Consider the following 19,208-nt stretch of genomic DNA (forward strand, 5'->3'; position numbering starts at 1 on the left):
TTGCACGCCTCAGGCATTCACTCCATCCAGGCTGGCCAACCACAATCGAGGGATTTGGCTAGCAATCATCAATCGACCGAAGCTTCGGCTCAGACCTGCGACGACATCACATTCAAAATACCAAGCAATTGGGCCCGCATCGGAACCACAACCTCGGCCACGGTATGACCATTCGACCCTCAATTGAATCGTAGACTATGGTGGCAATCTAATCCCCCTCTTCCGCAGATGCTGTCCCAACGATTTGCGCGGGCCTCGACGGTCCGCGGCGCCGTCCAGGCCGCCCGACGAACCCCGATTGTCCAGCAACGTACCTTCTTCCCTCCTCAGTTCAACGACCGCAAGGTTCTCGAGGAGAAGTACCCCGAGTACCCGACTCTGTCTGACGCGGAGGATCCCAACATGGTCAGTGATACGGCAATTGGCGGCGAGAGAGGAGACAGAAGGAGAAAAAGAGAGAGAGGCTCGATAGCCGTGGCTAACTTGGAGACGCGTAGAACGGCGGATACATCAACCCTCCCTTCATCAAGAGACAGTTCCGCGATCCCCACGGCGATTGGTGGGACAAGCAGGAGCGCCGCAACTTTGGCGAGCCTGTTCACGAAGACCACGACTTGCTCGGCATGTTCTCCCCCTTCGAGTACACCTGGACCACCACCGGCAAGGGTCTGGCCCAGATCGGTGCCTTTATCGTCGTCTTCCTCGGTGTTTGCGGTGTCGTCAAGGCCAGCTACCCCGACAAGGCTTCATACCCGAGAGAATTCCCCGACGGACTTGAGAGGGAGTTGGGAGGTGCTAGCGCTCTGCGGGTAGGTTCTGCAACAGATATATGAGGCCAAAACTGCGAGACTAACATAATGACAGGCGAGAAAGGCTGGCGACGCTGACCCATGAAAAGTGTGACATGTCGGGGGTTACGAATGGTGACGCATGTGTGTATTTTAGAGCAGAAGAAGAAATCCTTTGGGAACCCCACCAGCAACAAGTTCATATGTCTTCAGTCAATGTTCCAGTCAGAATCATCCGCAGTGAAATTAAGCATGCTGGCCTGATAACCAATGTGGTCTCATCTGACAGGCGGAGTGGGACGCAGACGCGACAGGTTTGCCGCCGGGAATGGCAAGAACGCAAGGTACCTGGGTGGCTATTCCTCGGCCAGTCCTTCACGATAGAAGGGCAAGTGCCCGGCTGGCCTCGGCCTCTTGGTGTAGAATGGCGGAGAAGTGTATGGGAGCTCCTTCTTTCCCCGAGGCAACTCATCTCCCTCTCCGCTTGCCTCCTGGGCGAAAGAGGTACGATACCTCGCCGTGCCAAAGTCTCCTTCTCTGCCTACTTTCCGTTGGTGAACAGACTCGACGTCAAACAACACAACTACAGTATCCAGTGTTTCCAGCATACTAATCCCAATCATCGGACTCGACGTTTGTCGTCCCCGTCATCGTCTGCTCGCGTTTCTGTCAACAGAGACTTCACCCATCGTCACACTCGGCTAGATAGCGTGGGGAATTCCAACATGCGTTACGATAATTGGGACGTTCTGTTGTTTCCCAGCAGTGGATCGGTGCCGCTGAAGGAGTTCAAGACAGATTGCTCCGTCATCCCGGACTTTGGTCAGTCTTGACGAGCTCTGCGGTCATGGACGTTTCTTTGCTGATTAATTGATTCCCTGACAGAATCGAAACCGGCATCATCTCCGGGGCCTTTTGGCTTGCCTGTTGTTCATGGCTTCGTCCCCGGTCTTCCCCGCAACATGCCGCTCACGGTTTCCATCTTTTCTTGGACAGTCCCTTCTATCAGCAACCCAAATCCAAACGCCAACCTTGTGGTCTTTGCGGCTCGGGTTTACATCGATGGAGAACTCGTCGCGTAAGAACTTTGCAGTCGATCTCGGTATCGCTTACAGCTTCTAACGGACTTCCAGCGAGGACGTATTCAACCAAAGTCGACGGACGCCTCTTCCCATCTCTCAAAGTCTCAGTAAGTCGACACAGTTGCCGATGCATGAACTCGCCGAGGAATATGCCGCTGATCTGACTCTTTACAGAACCAAACAAACACGGTGACCGCGATCTAATCAGGTTCCCTGCATTCAACGAGAAATATTTGCAAGAATACTCCTGGAATCCTGCCGTATCCCTTGGCCGCATCCAAGTTATCGTCACGGAAGCAATCCAGCGTGATCCGACGACTCTTTCCTTGGACCACATCAAAAATGTCGCTGCTTTTTCTTTCTGCCACGCTCCACTAGGTCGGTAGCAGCTAGTGACTTGGTTCGCTGTCTGGACTGCGGGCTAATCATTTCTAATGCAACAGAGACGCTCGAGGAAGCTGCCATTGCCTGGCCGAACCGACGCATGTGGGAAGTTGCCGCGCCGGCACATGGCTTTCCCTCAGCAGTCTATTCGACAGGCCACGATCTAGCTTCTCAGCAATGGCTTAGAAGACTTGTGAGAGATCCGCCCCAACTGCCTTTATCTTCAACCCCAGCGCCCACGATCTTGCCAGTCTTCCAAACAGCAGCGAACCCCTCAGACCAACTCCATTCGACTGAAGATTCCGTTCAGCGTGCTAAAGAAGAGTCCCAGGGTCGCGCTATCCGTCGAAATCCATCACGCACCGGTGTTTTGCCCGCCTCAGTCAGCGCAGCGTACCCTTACCTCATGCATCAAGATACCACTGGTCTACCTGCTCACAACCCCGGACCATTACATCCCATGTATTGGGATTCCCCGGGTGGCAAACACCTTCATGGCGACCTTGACCCAAGCAGTTTCTCCACAGAGAGCCAACAAAATGGGGGTGCAGCACCATTGATTTCATTAGACGCCTCAGACTCTACAACCGACAATTTCGTCTCTTGTACGCTATCTCTTTTCTCACTCTCAGTTGGAAATTGTGCTGACCTTCAGCAGCCGTCAACGATGCAAAGTTACAGGATGCCGCGGCCGCGAAGTGGAGCATACCAGAGCTTGGTCTGGCGGTGTCTCGCGGAAATGGTCCTCAACCTCGACGAGAGCTCTACGTTCCGAACCCCGCGAAGGAGGTTAAGTCTCGTAAAGAGTGCCAGCCTCAGTGCAACCTCTTGAAGCCATTGGCATCAACAGTTCCCAAATCAACATCAGACCCGGAGCTGTTGAAAAGGGTGAAAGCTAGAGCGCGAGCGCTCCTAAACACGCCTGAGGCCAGGTTCATGTTGATTGACTCCGCCAACACTGCCAAGCGCACTCCGTCGTTGGACACGCTGGGCATGCCATCGAAGAAGCGGTCTGCGGCCGCGAAGAGCATCCGGCGATCCGCATCATTCGATCCAGTCGTCAAGAACATCGAATTCAAGCGGTCGCAACCTGCCACAAAGCCGAGTCAGTGTAAACGCGACTTCACGCCTCTTGATGTTGCAGAAGCCGTCGCCCAATCTGATCACGGCCATTCCAGTCCCATCCTTTGATCAACTCCTGCAGTACCGGGAACTACCGGGCGCCGAGATGTAGAGAGACACGCACGTTAAACATGACTAGATTAATCAAGAGAGTTCACTCGGTAGAAAGATTTTTGGCTTTGGTCCGATGAGCACGTTCAATGGTCTGAGACTCTACCGGCGAAGATCAGGTATGGTATACGCTGTGAAGTTTTGGACCGTGGGCTACTTTCCACGAAGCACGTGTAGTGTTTACCAGAATGGCAACGACTCCCGCAAGTAGCATTCCTTGCCACTAGCAGTAAATAGAACTGTAAGACGTTAATCGAAGCTTACCGTTGTGTCGGCCTCAAGCTTGATCCGTTGTCATGTTCCGAGCATGTGCCTCTTTAGCTACACAGTAAGGTAAGGTCGATCAAGGTTATTGAGAAGCTCACAAGTTACCGCAGCCCAGCCGATGGTTCGGGGAGAGATTCTTGGATATTCCGGGTGTGGGGGAGCTTCGATCCACTTTAGGGCCGATTGTATACAGTAAGTACGCGGGTGATGTGTGGATTCCCGGATGGATAGAGATCCATGGTGGCCATCCTCCTCGGCTCGGACTATTACAGGTCAGTGCATCATCTGACTGTTCATCCCATGAACCGCTCCGTTCCATGAATAGACCTCGATTTTCTCTCTTGTGTTTGCCTTTCCCGAATCTCTCTTAGCTCGACATCCGCTTTTTGCAACTCTTCAATGAGTGGCTAATCTGTAAATTGTTCTTTCTGAAGTCCGGTTAAAAGGGTTCTCATTGCCCATTCCTTACCCATCATGGCTCGAAATTCACTTCCACAGTAAGTCGATACGTCAGGCTTGTTTGTACGAGGAGACTGACAACTTCGGGTTTCTGGCGCTGGACGACGCCTCCCGAACCGAAAGCCGGGATGGAGTGCTCGCCGGGATGGGTTGCAAAGGTACCCCAGACCCCAGATCTCGCACTCCGCAAGTGACTGAATGTGACCTGCAATTCGTTGGTTTACATGGCCTAATGCGACTATTCATCGTTTGCATGTGCGGGGATTTGGGGAACTGCTCAAAGTGTGGGGTGTAAAGGAAATTGGCATTGGATCGTCGGGATATCCGGTCGACAGCTTGAATACGGTTGCTTATGGCAGGCTTCGGGCAATAGTGCCTCAATTGATCTTGTATATAAGAGACTTCATGTCCAGCTTTCCATATCCCGTTCGCCTCGATGGCTGATGTTCTGCAAGCTCAATTGCGTTGCAAGTAGTCAGTCAAACAGAGATCATGACAATGCTGCAAGCATATCTGGGTCTAGCAGCAGTCTCCCTGACTGGGGCATATGCCGCTGTGCTCGAGACTTCCGGTGCTCCATCGACAACCGTCCGGCCAACTGCAGCAACTTCGTGGTCCTACAGCACCTTTACGTATGAACAGCTGACGGTAAACCGATACCCGACACCGCTGCCATCTCCTCTGACCATCGCAACCCCATACGCACCACACTTTACCGAGGTTTCGACATTGTTGCCAGATAATGTTACTTACACGACATATGCCTTCAACCCGTCGGCTACAGCGTCCCCCGATGGCCAGTACGGCCAGAGCGCTTACGCCGCTCTCTGGGCAAACTACACTTACACGCATGAGCCTCCCTTCACGACAACCGTATCCCCGACACCCATCCCGTCCAGCGAGCTAGTATACCCCCCTCAACTGCCCGCCAGACCCCTCAATGACAACATCGACCTCAAGTTCCCTTCCGACTTTGTATGGGGCGTGGCTGCCAGTGCATGGCAGATCGAGGGAGGTCTCCAAGTCGAGGGGCGCGGCCCTGCTGTGCTTGACGTTGTTGGCGTCAACGGCCAGGGATTGCTCGGTACTAATGACTCGAATGTTGCAGACATGCACTACTTCCTGTACAAGCAGGACATCGCGAGGCTTGCGGCTCTCGGTGTCCCGTACTTCTCCTTCTCCATCTCCTGGACTCGTGTCGTGCCTTTTGGCAGAGCAGGTTCGCCGGTCAACCAGCAGGCGTTGGATCACTACGACGACGTGATCAACACTTGCATAGAGTACGGCATCACTCCGGTCGCAACGTTGATGCACATAGACAACCCCGTTGGCATCTTTGACAATCTCGACGAGTTCCCGAGTCACTATGCCTACTATGCCAAGCAAGTCATGGCGCGGTATGCGGATAGAGTGCCTTACTGGGTCACCTTCAACGAGCCAAACATCGCCGTGCAATTCACCCTGCCCAGCTATGATGGCTTGACTGCATTCCTCCTCGCCCACGCCGACGTCTATCGCTGGTACAAGGACGTTCTCGGCGGTACTGGCAAGATCACCATGAAGTTCGCAAACAACCTTGCTGTGCCTCTGGACCCGGGCAACCCAGACGACGTCGCAGCTTCCTACCGCCACCAAGACTTCATTCTCGGCATCATGAGCAATCCCCTCTTCTTGGGGAAGCAGTTCCCCGAAGTGGTCCTCAACACGCCCAAGATGAACGCCACGCTGACAAAGTCCCTGACCGACGAGCAACTCGCCCACATCAACGGTACTATGGACTACTGGGCCTTTGACCCCTACGGCGCCCAATACGCCACAAACCCACCAGGCGGCTACGAAGCCTGCGCGGCCAACTCCTCAGACCCCCTCTGGCCCTCGTGCGTGACGCTTACCACGATCCAAGCCAACGGCTGGGCAATGGGCGCAATCTCCGAAGGCGGCGCCCTCATCGCTCCGTCGTACGTGCGAGAGCAGTTCGGCTTCGTCTGGAACACGTACCGGCCGTCGGGCATCATGGTCACGGAGTTTGGGTTTCCGCAGCTGGCGGACGCGGAAACGTCACATGATGCGCAGCGGTATGATTTTGAGAGGACAATGTACTATCAGAACTTCTTGACGGAGACTTTGAAAGCTATTCACGAGGACGGTGTTAATGTTATTGGGGCGCTGGCGTGGAGCTGGATTGATAATAATGAGTTTGGTAGCTTCGAGGCGCAGTATGGGATGATGGGTGTGAATAGGTCGGATCCTGGGTTGACGAGGTGGGTGAAGAGGAGCTTTTTTGACTATGTGGACTTTTTCCGGAGTCACATCTAGATTGCGTAGATACTATCGAGGAAAGTCGTAAATAATACTCAAAGATGACTGGACACTTCACTTAGTACGATTTCGAGGTTTGAGGTGTTAGTGCAACAGGTGACATCGGTTCTAGTAAGCGGCTAATGCGGCTCATTTATGTCAGAGTCTCCGGCCAGTCCTGGCCTATCCACGTTTTCATCATGTCAGACTTTATGACGATCTTTCGGAGCACCGTCCAATCTGGACGTTACCGGCCGCTAGACGAAGCTAAGCTTACAACCTCTGCATAGGTAGGCTAACCCCAGAAATTGTCTTTGTCTTCCAAAGTCCCCAAATGCTCCAAGTTTTGATTAAATAGTGGACTAATGCACAACCTAGCTGACGTGAGAGGAATGTGGGTTAGAAGGATTGAGATCCGTGACGACAACTCCCTTCTCCGCATGGTGTTCATGATGTATAAAGCAGATAAGTTACCTTGGCATCTGGACGTTCACTTGGGATCTTCTTGGCATGCTTCTTGCAATCCATATTCGGGTGTGCTCAATTCATTCAAGTTGGCGGCAACATCAGCCTCATGACAATGGCAGACGAAACCACCCACCGCCTCATCCCACACGTCGTGGCCGAGCAGGTTGCGCAGGACCCAGACCGCATTTGGGCTTCATGCGCCATCAGCAAGGACATCGCCAACGACGGGTTCCGCAATGTCACCATCCGTCAGCTGTCAAGAGCAGTAGACAGAGTGGCGTGGCACATTGAGGCCAACATCGGAAAGAGCACAACATTCGAGACTTTGCTCTACTTTGGCCTGCCCGACATCAGATACGCAATCAACATCATCGCCGCCATGAAGACCGGCCACCAGATCCTACTGTGCTCTCACTTCAACAGTCTCATTTACAACTTGAGCCTCTGCGAGAAGAAGAATTGTCACAACGTTATGCGGAGCGAGGGCGTAGACGGCATGGTTGATCCGTTGCTGGCGGCGAGACCGATGAAGACTTTCACAGCGCCATCTCTAGACAGTCTTCTCGACGACGACGGCGATGTAGAGCCGTACCCTTACACGCGGACGTACGAGGAAGGCATCGACGATCCTGCGGCCGTGGGACACACCTCGGGCACGACGGGACTGCCTAAGCCCGTCACCTGGACGCAGAGATCCTTTGTCGTCGTCAATACTGTCTGGCGCTTCCTCCCAGATCTCGACGGCCGACCGTCCTATCACAAGGTCCTCTCAAAGGGGAAGCGCTGCTACCAGACCATGCCCATCTTTCACCCCTTTGGCTTCTTCTCAGCCGTCACCGACCCCCTCTTCCGGAAAAAGGTCCTCGTCTTGGGCCCCAACACCCTCGGTCCCATACCGCCATCGACCCTTGAACTAATGTTTGAGCACGGCGACTTTGACTGCTTGGCTGGGGTACCGATCTACCTAGAAATGGTTGCAAAATCCCCGGTGTGCCTCGCCCTCGTCGAAAAGAAACTAAAGTTCATCTTTTACGCGGGTGGCGCGCTCAGCAAACCCGCCGGCGACGCGCTCTCAGCCCGTACAAAGCTTGACCAGCTCATCGGGTCCACCGAGGCCGGTGCCGCCCTGGGCCACGAGACGGACCGCGAGGACTGGGACTGGTTCTGCCTCAACGACGAGGAGAGCGGGATCGTCTGGGAAGCTTGCGAGGTCAAGGGGTCCGGGTCTGAAGGGGAGCCGCAAGAACAGGTTTACGAGATGACGTTTGTGAGGAACCCCAAGGTGGAGAAGCAGCAGCACGTCTTCTGGCACAGCAACGTCGTCGACGGCGTCTTCCGGAGCAACGACTTGTTTGTGAAGCATCCTACGAAGGCGCACCATTGGAAATTTTACTCAAGGAGGGACGATATTGTGGTGACCAAGTTTGGATGGAATGTGAATCCCATGTTATTGGAGAGGGAGATTGCGCAGCATCCGGCGGTGAAGCATGTGGTTGTTGGCGGGACGGGGAGGCGGCATATTTGTGCTGTCATTGATCTTGTGGATGACGGCCAAGGGGCGTCGGAAGAGGAGATGCTGGATAGTATCTGGCCCTTCGTGCAAAAGGGTAACGAGATCTTGGATGCGGCTGGTCAGTTAGCCAAGGAGAGGGTCTTGTTCAGTCAAAAGGAAAAGCCGTTCCCCATTGCTGGGAAGGGCAACGTCCAGAGGGTGGCGGTTCTCAAGTTGTATCAGGACGATATTGATGACATGTATGCCAGAGTTGGGGATGGACCTGGATTGTAGGTGGGCAAAAGATTGATCTTGAGCAGTCTGCAGAGGCTCCCGGGAGCTGTATTTAACTTTCATGTCTTTCCAGAAATATTGAGGGCATATAAATAGTAAATTGGGTTGATACTACCATTGTTCCTGACGCCTGTCAGAGTCAGATAACCCCCGTACCGCAAGATTATACCTCTATGCTGCGGCTAAACAGTGATGCCAGGAGACTTGTTGGACCGAACAAAAAGTCCGTCCTAATTGATGTAGTCGTACATGATATGACTTAAGCCCGAGTATTAACTCCGGTATCTACGATATTGTAGTTCAATTGGCTTACAAACAGACTCAAACTGCAAGTAAGAATACGGTAATTTCGAGTTGCTGTTGTTGTCAGATGAAATTAAGTGCCAGGCATAATACTATCAAGGACTTAGTACTAAAGCGCCGGTGCTCTAGGGCGTTGGATCGTTCCCGATGTCCAATGGCTGAACTAGCCTCAACTGACACACATCAGATTTCTAGTAACTAACGATGCATTCACTAGAAAGCGAGACCGAGATTTGTCTCAACTATCCGACTTCATAACGATAGATGACTAAAGTAGTGGAGTTTGGGTAGCGGACTTTCACAACTCACCTAGTGGGTGCAACATTGCCAGACGTTGGATTTGTAATCCGCTCTGAAGCCCATGCTCTGCCCCTCATCTGATGTGATGGACTGTGGGTGCGATCACCACACACGGGGCGGGGACCCGGGCGGGGCCCCTTGGAAGCGGCTCGCCCGGACCTGCGTTTCCCATCGCCGAAGCGAGGCCGCCGTTGTTGATTGGAAGAGTATTGAAGATGTTGAGGAGGGGGACCATGTGGTAGTAGCGGGTGTTTCCTTGTCCGAGAGAAATGGAACCTAATGCCTTGCACAATGGTGTAAGGAATTGGGAGGTATCCTCTTTTTGGGAACGTATTCGGGATGGAGACTGGATGCATGGAATCTAGAAGTATAAAGAAGAGCTTCAGGCCTCAGAAGTCTTGACGTCACTGGCTTCGATATTAGAGCTTCAATTCTATACATTAGAGAACCGTTCTTCACCGCAACAATTCTTTGGAATCTGAGAACAGTCAAGTCTCATCCGGACAGAAACATTGCCTGAATAAGGTACTTACTACGCCACCGAAACACCAGCAAAGCACACCACCACCCACCATGAAAGAAGCCATCGTCAACGCAGACCTCTCGGTCGACATCAAGGAATCCCCCATCCCCGAACCGGGCCCAGGAGAGCTCCTCGTCAAAGTCATTGTCTCCGGCACGAACCCAAAGGACTGGAAACTCCCCTTTTGGTTCCAAGCCGCCTCCAACTCGGGCGATGACGTAGCCGGCACAGTCGAGAAGGTCGGCGCCGAGGTCTACGAGTTCGCAAAGGGCGATCGCGTCGCCGGGTTCCACATCATGCGCACCGCCAACGGCAGCTTCGCAGAGTACGCCATTGTTCCCGCCTACACCGCCTTCCACCTCCCCGCCAGCGTGTCCTACGAGGAGGCCGCGACGGTGCCGCTGGCGGCGTATACCGCTGCCGTCGCGCTGTTCCACTCGCTTGAGATCCCCTCGCCCTGGGATCGCAAGAGGGAGACCAAGACGCCTGTTGTGATTTACGGCGCCAGCACGGCGATTGGAGCGTTTGGTATCAAGCTTGCTAAGAAGGCGGGCGTGCACCCCCTCATCGCCATCGGAAGCAAGAACAGCGCGTTCGTCACGCCTCTGCTGGAGGAAGCCAAGGGCGACGTGTTCTTGGATTACACGCAGTTCGATTCGCAGGACAAGTTGGCCGAGAAGCTGAGGGAGGTGATCAAGGCGACCGGACAGCGATCGTTCAGGGTCTTTGACACGGTCAGCGAGAAGGGATCGTTCCAGATGCTCAGCAAGGCCATCGCCGGTCCGCCCGAGGATGGCACGGGGTTCAAGCCGAGAATCACAACGGTGTTGCCCGGTAACGACTTCAGCGACGTCGATCCTACCGTCGAGGTCGTTGTCACGAGCGTCGGGTTCGTGCACGAGGAGGAGGGCCAGGGCAGGCTGTTTGGCCTGATTTGGGCGCGGGTGTTTGCGGAGGCGCTGAGGACGGGGTGGATGAAGGCGCACCCGTATGAGGTTGTCAAGGGCCTCGAGGGCGTCAAGACGGCTCTCGATGGGTTGAAGAATGGTACCGTCCGCGCCAAGAAGATGGTTATCCGTGTTGCGGACGGCAATTAGTTGGCGAGATGTGACTGGTAGTGTAGTTGACAGCATGCAGATCAAAAAATTGCTTGGCTTATTTAAGGTGCTTACGGCTTGCGCGTTGATGGTTTTCGCCACGTGGGTTCGCAGATGATGACTGACATTTAATCTATTTTTATTCTTCTTCCGCATTCGATCGGAGGATTCTCCAAAAGATGCGGCATGCTATCCCGAGTAGACGGATGTTCCCCGCCAATACCGCCATTCAGTTCCGATCAAACCAAGTAAATGCTCCTAACCCGTAACGCCTTCCAATTCATAGCTTACATTCTAAAATCGCGCCAAGGAACATAGAGAAATGATGAGCTCTGGACACGAAAGTCCCCGAGCCGAAGGAATGAAATCGCCGAGAAGCTCGACTACATCTCCGAGCCTCGACTACGCCATACCGACGTGGACATCCTTGCCCTTGACACTCTTCCACTCCACAAACACGGAGCCGATGATGGTCGCCGAGGCCGTCACAGCACTCACTAGGAAAGCCTGTGCTAGGGCGTCGCTGTAGGCGTGCTCTACCGCGGGCAGTAGGGACGGATCGATGGTCTTGCGGATGGCTGTCACACCCGCGGCGATGACGGAGTGGGGGTCAATGGTCGGGATGTACTCGACTAGGCTCTCCACGAGCTTGTTGGTAAAGACTGTCTGGCCGATGGCGACAAAGATGGCACCGCCAACCGTTTGTGTGAAGATGATGATGGCAGTTCCCGTGGGCACGTCGGCCATGTCGAGGACCACCTGCACAGCCATCAGAGGCTGCTGCATAGCGGCGCCGACTCCGGCACCGGCGAGAATCTGGTAGCCGATCCACATCGCGGAGGATGTGTTGGGGTTGAAGGTGGAGATGAGGCCGTATCCGATTCCCATGAGAATTGAGCCGAGAATCATCCACGGGGTGTACAAGCCCCAGATAGTAACAGCGGCACCGGCAACTAGTGAAGCGATGATGTTGCTGACCAGCATGGGCAAATTCCTGACTCCCGAGTTGACGGCGGAGACGCCCTGAACGGACTGGAACCAGATGGGCAGAAAGTAGACAGACAAGAGAAAGGCGGCGCCGGTGTTGAAGGCGAAGAAGGAGGATGACCAGACTGAGCGCTGCTTGAAAATGCGCGGCGGGACTGTGGCGTTTTCCTGGCCAAGGTACTGCAAGTAGAGGAAGCCCGCCATGCCGAAGCCGAAAATCAGGAACAGAACGATGACGCGGGCAGAGGCCCAGGGGTATGTGACGCCACCCCAGTGAAGAGCAAGAAGGAGGCAGATGATGGCTGGCATGAAAAGCATGTTCCCGAGAGGGTCCATCTGGATGAAGCGCGTTCGCCATGTCTCTTGGGGAATGGAGCGGACGGGATCAGGGAAGAAGAAAAGAATGACAAAGATGGTGACGGCTCCCTATCTACGGCGTTAGTATAGTGCCATTAAAGACGAGAAATTGAGGGAAACTCACAATCGGCAGGTTAATGTAGAAACACCACCGCCACGTGAGACTATCCGTAAAGACACCACCCAGCAAAGGACCAGCGACTGACGAGATACCCCACATGCTACCGACGGCACCAGTGTAGATGGGACGCTTCTCGAGGGGCACGCTATAGGCGAGGATGATGAGTGCTCCGGCGAAAATGCCGGCTGAACCTACTCCTGCGATGGCGCGGCCAATGATCAGAGCGATACTGTTGGGCGCAACACCACAGATCAAGCTGCCCAGCTCGAAGATGGCGATGGTGATGAGATACACCCACTTGATGCTGAAGAAGCTGTAAAACTTGCCAAAGAGCAGCTGGAGAGAGGCTGTTGTTAGGAGGTAGGCACTACCGTACCAGCCGACGTCGTTCAAGCTCTTGAACTCATCCGTGATACGCGGGATGGCGGTGGCTATGATGGAGTTGTCTAGGTATTGGCTGTGGTCAGCTGTGGCTCTTCCCTGTTGAACGGTTGTGGAATTCGGGGGAGAGGGTTTCTTACCAAGAGCCATCAAAAACACACTGAAACACAATGCCATGACAATCAAAGCCAGCTTCATTCCCTTGGGATAATCGAGATCATCTTCGTTGTTTACGATCTCGGCTTGTTCTGACTTTACGGAAGGTATTCTTGATAGCTCGCTATACGGGACAGGAGGGAGTAGGATAGGATCGATTCGTATATCTTGAAACGATGCGGCAGAGCTCGTGATGTCCTTTTCCATCTCATCGTAGTTTGAGCTCGAGTCGCTTGGTGTCAGGGTTGACGCTCTTGACTGCAGGAATGTCGGAGGAGCCATGAAGGACGGCACTGCGGCCTTCTGAGCGTCGAACATGTTGGCGATGACGACGAGACGGTCGAATGCTGTAGAGAGGGTTGAGGAGGTCTACAAGTGCCAGTGAAGTAAAGTCGGGTACTCGGGATGGAGCAGTGACACGATGCGGAAGGCAGATGAGATGGCAGCGCTACTCTGTTGATCTTGTTTGTTTATCCTGATGAGGAGATTGAGAAACAAGGATACTGTCAAGGAGACGATTACGGATTCTATATAGATCAAGTTACGTGTGTTGAACGTGTCAATCCTTTGGGGGAACTTCCGACCCAGCCCATGGCCTTGCCGAGGACGTGGATGCTGGGGTCGGAAGCAGACGGTGATGGTCGCGCTGGGAGAGTAGAGAGCGCAAGTCCCCGAGACACTTGTCTGGGCTCCCATGTCACACCGGCTTGCTTCCGGTAAGGGGAGGAGTACAGAAGGTGAGGTCGCGCTGCCTCTGACTCTGGCTGGTGAACGGGAAACGGACGCCAAGTATCGGCCTCTTGGTGTTGTACAAGAGACGGTACCCTGGGAGGGGGCCAGACGTTGTCTCAGATGTCTTGGGGGCTCTTCCTCCATGCGTCGAACGGTGTGCTGTGTAAGCTGGAGCCATACCTGGTGGCGTAGTCGGGGTGATGATGACGAACTAGTACAGGATGCAGTAAGTGGACGTTAGCCAACAAGGCAACATAGCAAGCGCCGGCACTGAGCATGCACACGGTACTTGGACTGGGGTAGAAGAACATCATCCCTCCCCGTCGCACTTAAGACTAGGCAGTAAGGGTAGCGGAAGGACGCGACACCCACACGGAATGGCAAAAGACGGGAGGTTCCAAGACCAGAGACGGGTAGAGAGCGTCATCGGCGGGTTCCTCGTAAACTCCGAGCCATTGGATGTTGGCGGATGAAGACAAGACCAGACGAGATAGAATCGATAAGGGGCTTCCAGGAGAGACGAGACGGGTCAGGGCTCAAGACAACTGCTCAGTGATGTGATGCGATGGGCGAGGGCATCTCCAAGTCGCACAACGAGGGCCTCAAGTAGTGAGAAAGAGCGGCAGGCTGCTTCTTCTGCACGATGCTGCAATCAGTTCGAGGGTCCTAGATGCCGCTCACTTGACGCATCCAGCCTGACGTTGAACTGTTGAATGCATGTGCCCGATAGATTGGTCAAAGGCTGTTGACGTGCAGTTTGATGGATGTCAATGGCAACGCGCAACGTCCTCCGTTTGCTCTGCGTCCATTTCCGGGAGACAGGTACGTACCGCCGCTCAGCCAGAACTGGTCACGTGCCATATCCTGCCGTTAGTCATCACTTGAATGATGACTAAGGTAAGGAAGGTGAGGTGTGTTCCCTCCGTGCGCATCCAACAACTCCGTCGATATTGCTTTGCACAAATGCCACGTTCCCTTTGACTTCTCCATCCGGACCTTGAAATTGGACTGTCTCGAATTTTCTGAGTGTTTTTCTTCGGCATCTTCGAATGGCCCGCTAGGAAGCGAGAAACTACGCCGCACGAGACCAACACGAACAGGTTCTAGCGAAGCCGTTAGATCCAAGCGGCCAGACGGAGTCCCCCCAGTTCTCATTCGGCGGTGAGGCTTAGCATCACGGAGGGAGTCCTCCAAGTAATCAAGGACCACAATTACGCTCGCCCATCTCTTGTCACTTATCAGATCTAGTCGCACCGCAGACTCGACACCCCAGATTGTCCAACCATTGGAACAGTTTCCAGAGTTTCGGTTGCGACCGGGAGAACCCTCGCTGCCTTCGCGGGACCGAAATGCAACCCTGCCGCTCTGTCAACCCGACTTGGGTCGTTTGGGTCTCCGACTTGGGTTCGATTGTTCCTCAATGTGCCACCCCATTGTGCGACGACTGTCGCCATCTCCTCTTCAAGTTGCCCTGATAATCGCTGGCGTCTCGTTTGTTCCATCGGCATTCTAGGTCTCCTTGACAAGGATCTACCCCTCGCCCTGACTGCCATCAAGCTATCAAGCTATCAATGTAGAAGACGATCAGGCTCGCGCTTCTTGCATCAATAATCGTCAACTCGGCGACTCAACCCTCATCATAGCAGGTTTCTTATTTCCACGAAAAGACAAGGGAGCATATCCATAAACGCGGTGACGCACGTGGCTCGAGATCGATGGGAGGTTACGTCCACAGCACCATGACACCACGACACGCGCTTCTGCTACTGAGATGGGATCGGCGCTACGTTTCCTTTTGACACAAACACGATGCTAACATGTTCATGCATTTAGTCCGCTCAGTGCTCATATTCAGTCAATCTTGCCTCGTCCTATCCTTATCGTCCCGCGTGGGGCATGGTACTCGACATTTACTCTATGCCGTTTTCCCAGAAGTCCGCGAGACACAACACCTCGATCGAGGCACATACCTCGAATGTTTGCGTCGTAATTCCAACATGTAACCGCTTTCCCGGTTCTCGCGCTCTGCCACGAGTCTCTACGCCGTCTCACTGCACCAGCTTCATGCCATCAACATCGACAAGCCCTCTGTCGTGGACCGACTCGGCCTCGGGACATCTTTACCATCAAATCAACGTTGCCTTTACTCCAAGACGCTATCGGCGGCGGCCGGCACTACCCCAGTACCAGAACTAGGAATGTCTCGGGAGTCGAAGACACCATTGGCGCCGCCACAAAGTTTTCAACAAATTCTAGGTCGTCTACATCTCTACCTTCGAAGCCGGTCTTTCGCTCTATCGCCCCTATTCAGCTCTAGCTCAACCCGTCCCCCTGTCCACAAAGCCGTTGACACCATGCGAGGGTTCAGCCAGAGGCGTTTCGAAACAAGTGGCTGCTGTCGCTGCGTTCCTTTGCAGGCGCACCTGTCAAAACCACCGCCATATGCATCCTCCGTCCACTTATTGCGGCTGATCTGAGACATGATCGAGCAATGTATTCGGCGACGAGACTGTTCCAGAACTCGGCTCATTGCGGGCATTTGGCGAAAAACCACTGAGGGACATCAGTATCGACAGCGATGTCAACCCCGGCTGCCGGCATGCCCGCCGTTGTCCTTGACTGACGAGCAAACAAATGATCCGATGAGGCAATGGCGGTCGCACTTGAATGTGCGTGTGGAACACTCGGTCGTCTGTTGTATCCGCTGGATGCGGTTTGCACGGCGAGGTTTGACAAGCATCACTTGCAGCGCATACGCGGACATCGATGTTATCTCTCGTCGCTTGAAGCGTTTGCTTCATCTCAGTCCATGTCTTTGATTTGCGTATCCGGCCCGCTAACGTTTGTGCCAGCTACATACCGAGATCGAGGTTTTGGGCCACGGTCCCAGGACTGTTCAACCGCTTCGGAGCTTGAATATCGTTTAGGGTATTACCGACCTCGCTTGCTATCCATGCTTCCTATAAGATGGGCGTATCGTGGTCACTTGCCTGTCTTACCCTCGACAGTCGGCATATCTTCGTCGAAGCCCGTCGGAACACACCTCGTCTATCCAATGCGTTCTGGCAGAGTTGTAATGAACAGCTTTGTCTTCGATGTTTATTTCTACATGCCCGGCATGAGGGGCCCATGGCTTCTTCATCAACTCTATATGCGGGCTGACAATGCTATGCCATGCTGCCGTTTCTATCTATTAGTCTATCTATTCTAAGACTCTACAGTCATTTTCTCATGCAATTATGGTCCTGATCCATGAATCGACCCTGGTTCGAGGTAGACCGACAGCAACTAAGGTCAAGCCGTTACTTCCTCCTTGGTACACCCTGTATTCCATATCATTTCGATGCCTCGCGACTGGGATCGGGCATTCATAGTGTCTACGCAATGCATATCAAGATCGCTTTCCTCTATAACCTTGTCATAGTTGACCTGAATAACCTTTAGATTGGGTAACGTGAACAAAGATTCTTCGGCAAGCCGCCGGAGCTTTTCCTTGCAATCATGGCCGGCATGCAAGATCTCAACCTGACGAATGGACGCTGGCAAGACTTCGGCGCAGCTCCATTCGGTGTATAGGTCCACTCCATCTTCCAAGCGATGTGCTCTCGGGTTATTGTCGATTGACGCTTGATCAAGTGCAAGCTCCTCTAGATGCTCAAAGGAGCGGAAAGACCAAGCTATTCCGCCGGACGCAATTTGCCGGGAGTCTGCCCTGGGCGACCGACTAGAATCGTGAGAAAGACGCAGTTTCCGTAGGGTATGGCGAACCGGGTCAAATGCCTGGAGCAATTTTGACATATCCCAATAGTCGAATCCCGAGTTGCGGTAGATTTCTTTTGCTGTGACTGCCAGCTCCTCCAAATTCGGGCAGCACTTCACCAGCAGATTGAGATCTTCAAAGCCTATCTCGCTCAGCGACAATCTCCGAAGATTCCCCAACTTCAGCGTCCAAGGCTTCACGAGAGTCCAAGGACTTTGACCGTCGAAGAGACTGCACTGCATTGAATGCAGGTTCTCAAGGTTTGGCGCCGCAGCGAAGAGCGCAGAGGCCTCGTAAATGTGATGATTCTTCCTGACGCCCATGAGAGCAATTGTTCGGAGTGCAGGGAAGGAAGCCCGACTGTCTCTGATATGCTCATAGTCCACAAAGCTATCCCGGGCTGTGAGAAGCATAGTGAGGTTCGGCGATAGCAGAATCGCCAACTCCCCGAGCCAGTGATGAATCTTCCGCCGCTGGATTCGCAACAAAGCTTCTGGCTGACCTGAGAACCCACTCCATATCTTCGTTTGGAGATAGCTTCTGCTCGGAGCGTGCCGTAGCGCGCCAGCATCTTCGGTCGCTTTGATGAGCAGAGGAGCTAGTTCTGGCGTGCACCCTCTGATCACGTCGTTCTCTACCAGTTGTAGCGTTCTGATGTGAGATGCCAGATCCGGACGCCGTATGATGCTGCGCAGGAAGACGGGCAGCTTGTCGTCGTATTCGTCGTCTTGCGAGGGCTTGCTAGGTTGTGCTCCGATACCGCAATCATGCCGTTGAAGTAACCCACCCGTGGCGTAGTCGTGGAAAAGGAACGGCTGAGCAACAGCGCAAAATCCTCTGGAAACGCGACAAAGTCGTGATAGTGCCCTTTTGCTGAGTCGATAGTCGTCGCTTTCGGCGTCGGGAAAAGTCCCTGGGTGTCGACAGTGGAGGCAGAGTAATGAGCAGATTTGCTCCACGAGCTCGAGAGGCAGCGAAGCCATGTTCTGGAGGGTGTTTGTCGAGTCTGACTTGTTTTGCAGACAAAGCGTCTACTTCAACATTCTCCGCCGCTCAGGGTTCGCCATGATGATAACATGTGCGAAGTCGGCCATGGGCCGATTGAAGTGCGCAATTATATCTTGCGATTAGCATTATCAACTTTTTTTTTTTAATAACGCGTTCGGGCGGGTGTGTTGGACGTGTACTACAGGGATGCCGGCTGGACAAGGTTCACCTGTGTTGTCAAAAGTCTGCTGTTAATATATGGGTGCTGGTAATTACCGGCCCATTTCGCGGCGAGCTTTGCCCTCTGCGAATCTCTCGGGAAAGAGTCATGAGATTTAAGCTTTTACGATAGCAGACCGAACGCTTCGTACACTGATAGCATCCCGGGTCTTCCGGTATACTTTCATGCTCTGAGCGACGGCAAAATGGCACGACGGCGCCGGTGCCGGCGCCGGCTTTCCACGGAGGCCGTCTTAACGCCCTGCAACGTACAATAAGATCGCGATGCGTCCATGATCTTCTGAGTAGACTTGATCTGATGGAGAGACTGTTGAGATCCTGATTCGTGCTTTGTTCTTGGAAGAAAGGATCTTAGGCTTTGACTTGACCACTCGCGTTCGTCTGTCCCAGCAACATCGTTTCCGTTGTGAAGGAGGCAGTGACACTACCTATCCGTCACTATCAGTGTCAACTGTAATGCGTACGAACAGATACGGCCCAGTTTTTGGATGTTTAATAC

The 19,208-nt window shown here is 53.6% G+C and overlaps 6 protein-coding genes across 6 annotated transcripts; 4 read left to right on the forward strand and 2 right to left on the reverse strand.

The window, feature by feature from the left end:
* Nucleotides 1-51: 51 nt before the first annotated feature.
* HER10_EVM0005718 (NADH:ubiquinone oxidoreductase 20.1kD subunit) lies at nucleotides 52-1,005 on the forward strand. The gene is made up of 3 exons (XM_035475323.1): nucleotides 52-405; nucleotides 498-809; nucleotides 865-1,005. Exons 1-3 carry the CDS (start codon nucleotides 229-231, stop codon nucleotides 892-894), a joined length of 519 nt encoding a protein of 172 aa, XP_035330683.1. The 5' UTR covers nucleotides 52-228; the 3' UTR covers nucleotides 895-1,005.
* Nucleotides 1,006-4,705: 3,700 nt separating this feature from the next.
* HER10_EVM0007556 (beta-glucosidase A) lies at nucleotides 4,706-6,529 on the forward strand (the record flags this gene model as incomplete). Its single annotated transcript, XM_035477109.1, has 1 exon — nucleotides 4,706-6,529. The coding sequence occupies one exon, from the start codon at nucleotides 4,706-4,708 to the stop codon at nucleotides 6,527-6,529; it is 1,824 nt and encodes a 607-aa protein (XP_035330796.1).
* A 562-nt stretch (nucleotides 6,530-7,091) lies between these two features.
* On the forward strand, nucleotides 7,092-8,765 carry HER10_EVM0002127 (ochratoxin A non-ribosomal peptide synthetase; the record flags this gene model as incomplete). Its single annotated transcript, XM_035471853.1, has 1 exon — nucleotides 7,092-8,765. One exon carries the CDS (start codon nucleotides 7,092-7,094, stop codon nucleotides 8,763-8,765), a length of 1,674 nt encoding a protein of 557 aa, XP_035330474.1.
* Nucleotides 8,766-9,703: 938 nt separating this feature from the next.
* HER10_EVM0000949 (alcohol dehydrogenase GroES-like domain-containing protein) lies at nucleotides 9,704-11,003 on the forward strand. The gene has a single exon (XM_035470713.1). It carries the CDS (start codon nucleotides 9,942-9,944, stop codon nucleotides 10,986-10,988), a length of 1,047 nt encoding a protein of 348 aa, XP_035330390.1. The 5' UTR covers nucleotides 9,704-9,941; the 3' UTR covers nucleotides 10,989-11,003.
* A 387-nt stretch (nucleotides 11,004-11,390) lies between these two features.
* HER10_EVM0002063 (major facilitator superfamily transporter) lies at nucleotides 11,391-13,272 on the reverse strand (the record flags this gene model as incomplete). The annotated part of the gene is made up of 3 exons (XM_035471789.1): nucleotides 11,391-12,401; nucleotides 12,457-12,899; nucleotides 12,975-13,272. 3 exons carry the CDS (start codon nucleotides 13,270-13,272, stop codon nucleotides 11,391-11,393), a joined length of 1,752 nt encoding a protein of 583 aa, XP_035330469.1.
* A 3,031-nt stretch (nucleotides 13,273-16,303) lies between these two features.
* HER10_EVM0004072 (uncharacterized protein) lies at nucleotides 16,304-18,535 on the reverse strand (the record flags this gene model as incomplete). Its single annotated transcript, XM_035473729.1, has 2 exons — nucleotides 17,161-18,535; nucleotides 16,304-16,384 (listed from the first exon to the last, which is right to left on the reverse strand). The coding sequence occupies exons 1-2, from the start codon at nucleotides 18,463-18,465 to the stop codon at nucleotides 16,304-16,306; spliced, it is 1,386 nt and encodes a 461-aa protein (XP_035330587.1). The 5' UTR covers nucleotides 18,466-18,535.
* Between the last annotated feature and the right edge of the window lie 673 nt (nucleotides 18,536-19,208).

Source organism: Colletotrichum scovillei, assembly GCF_011075155.1.
Source record: "Colletotrichum scovillei strain TJNH1 chromosome Unknown Contig00008, whole genome shotgun sequence".
Lineage (NCBI taxonomy): Eukaryota > Fungi > Ascomycota > Sordariomycetes > Glomerellales > Glomerellaceae > Colletotrichum > Colletotrichum scovillei.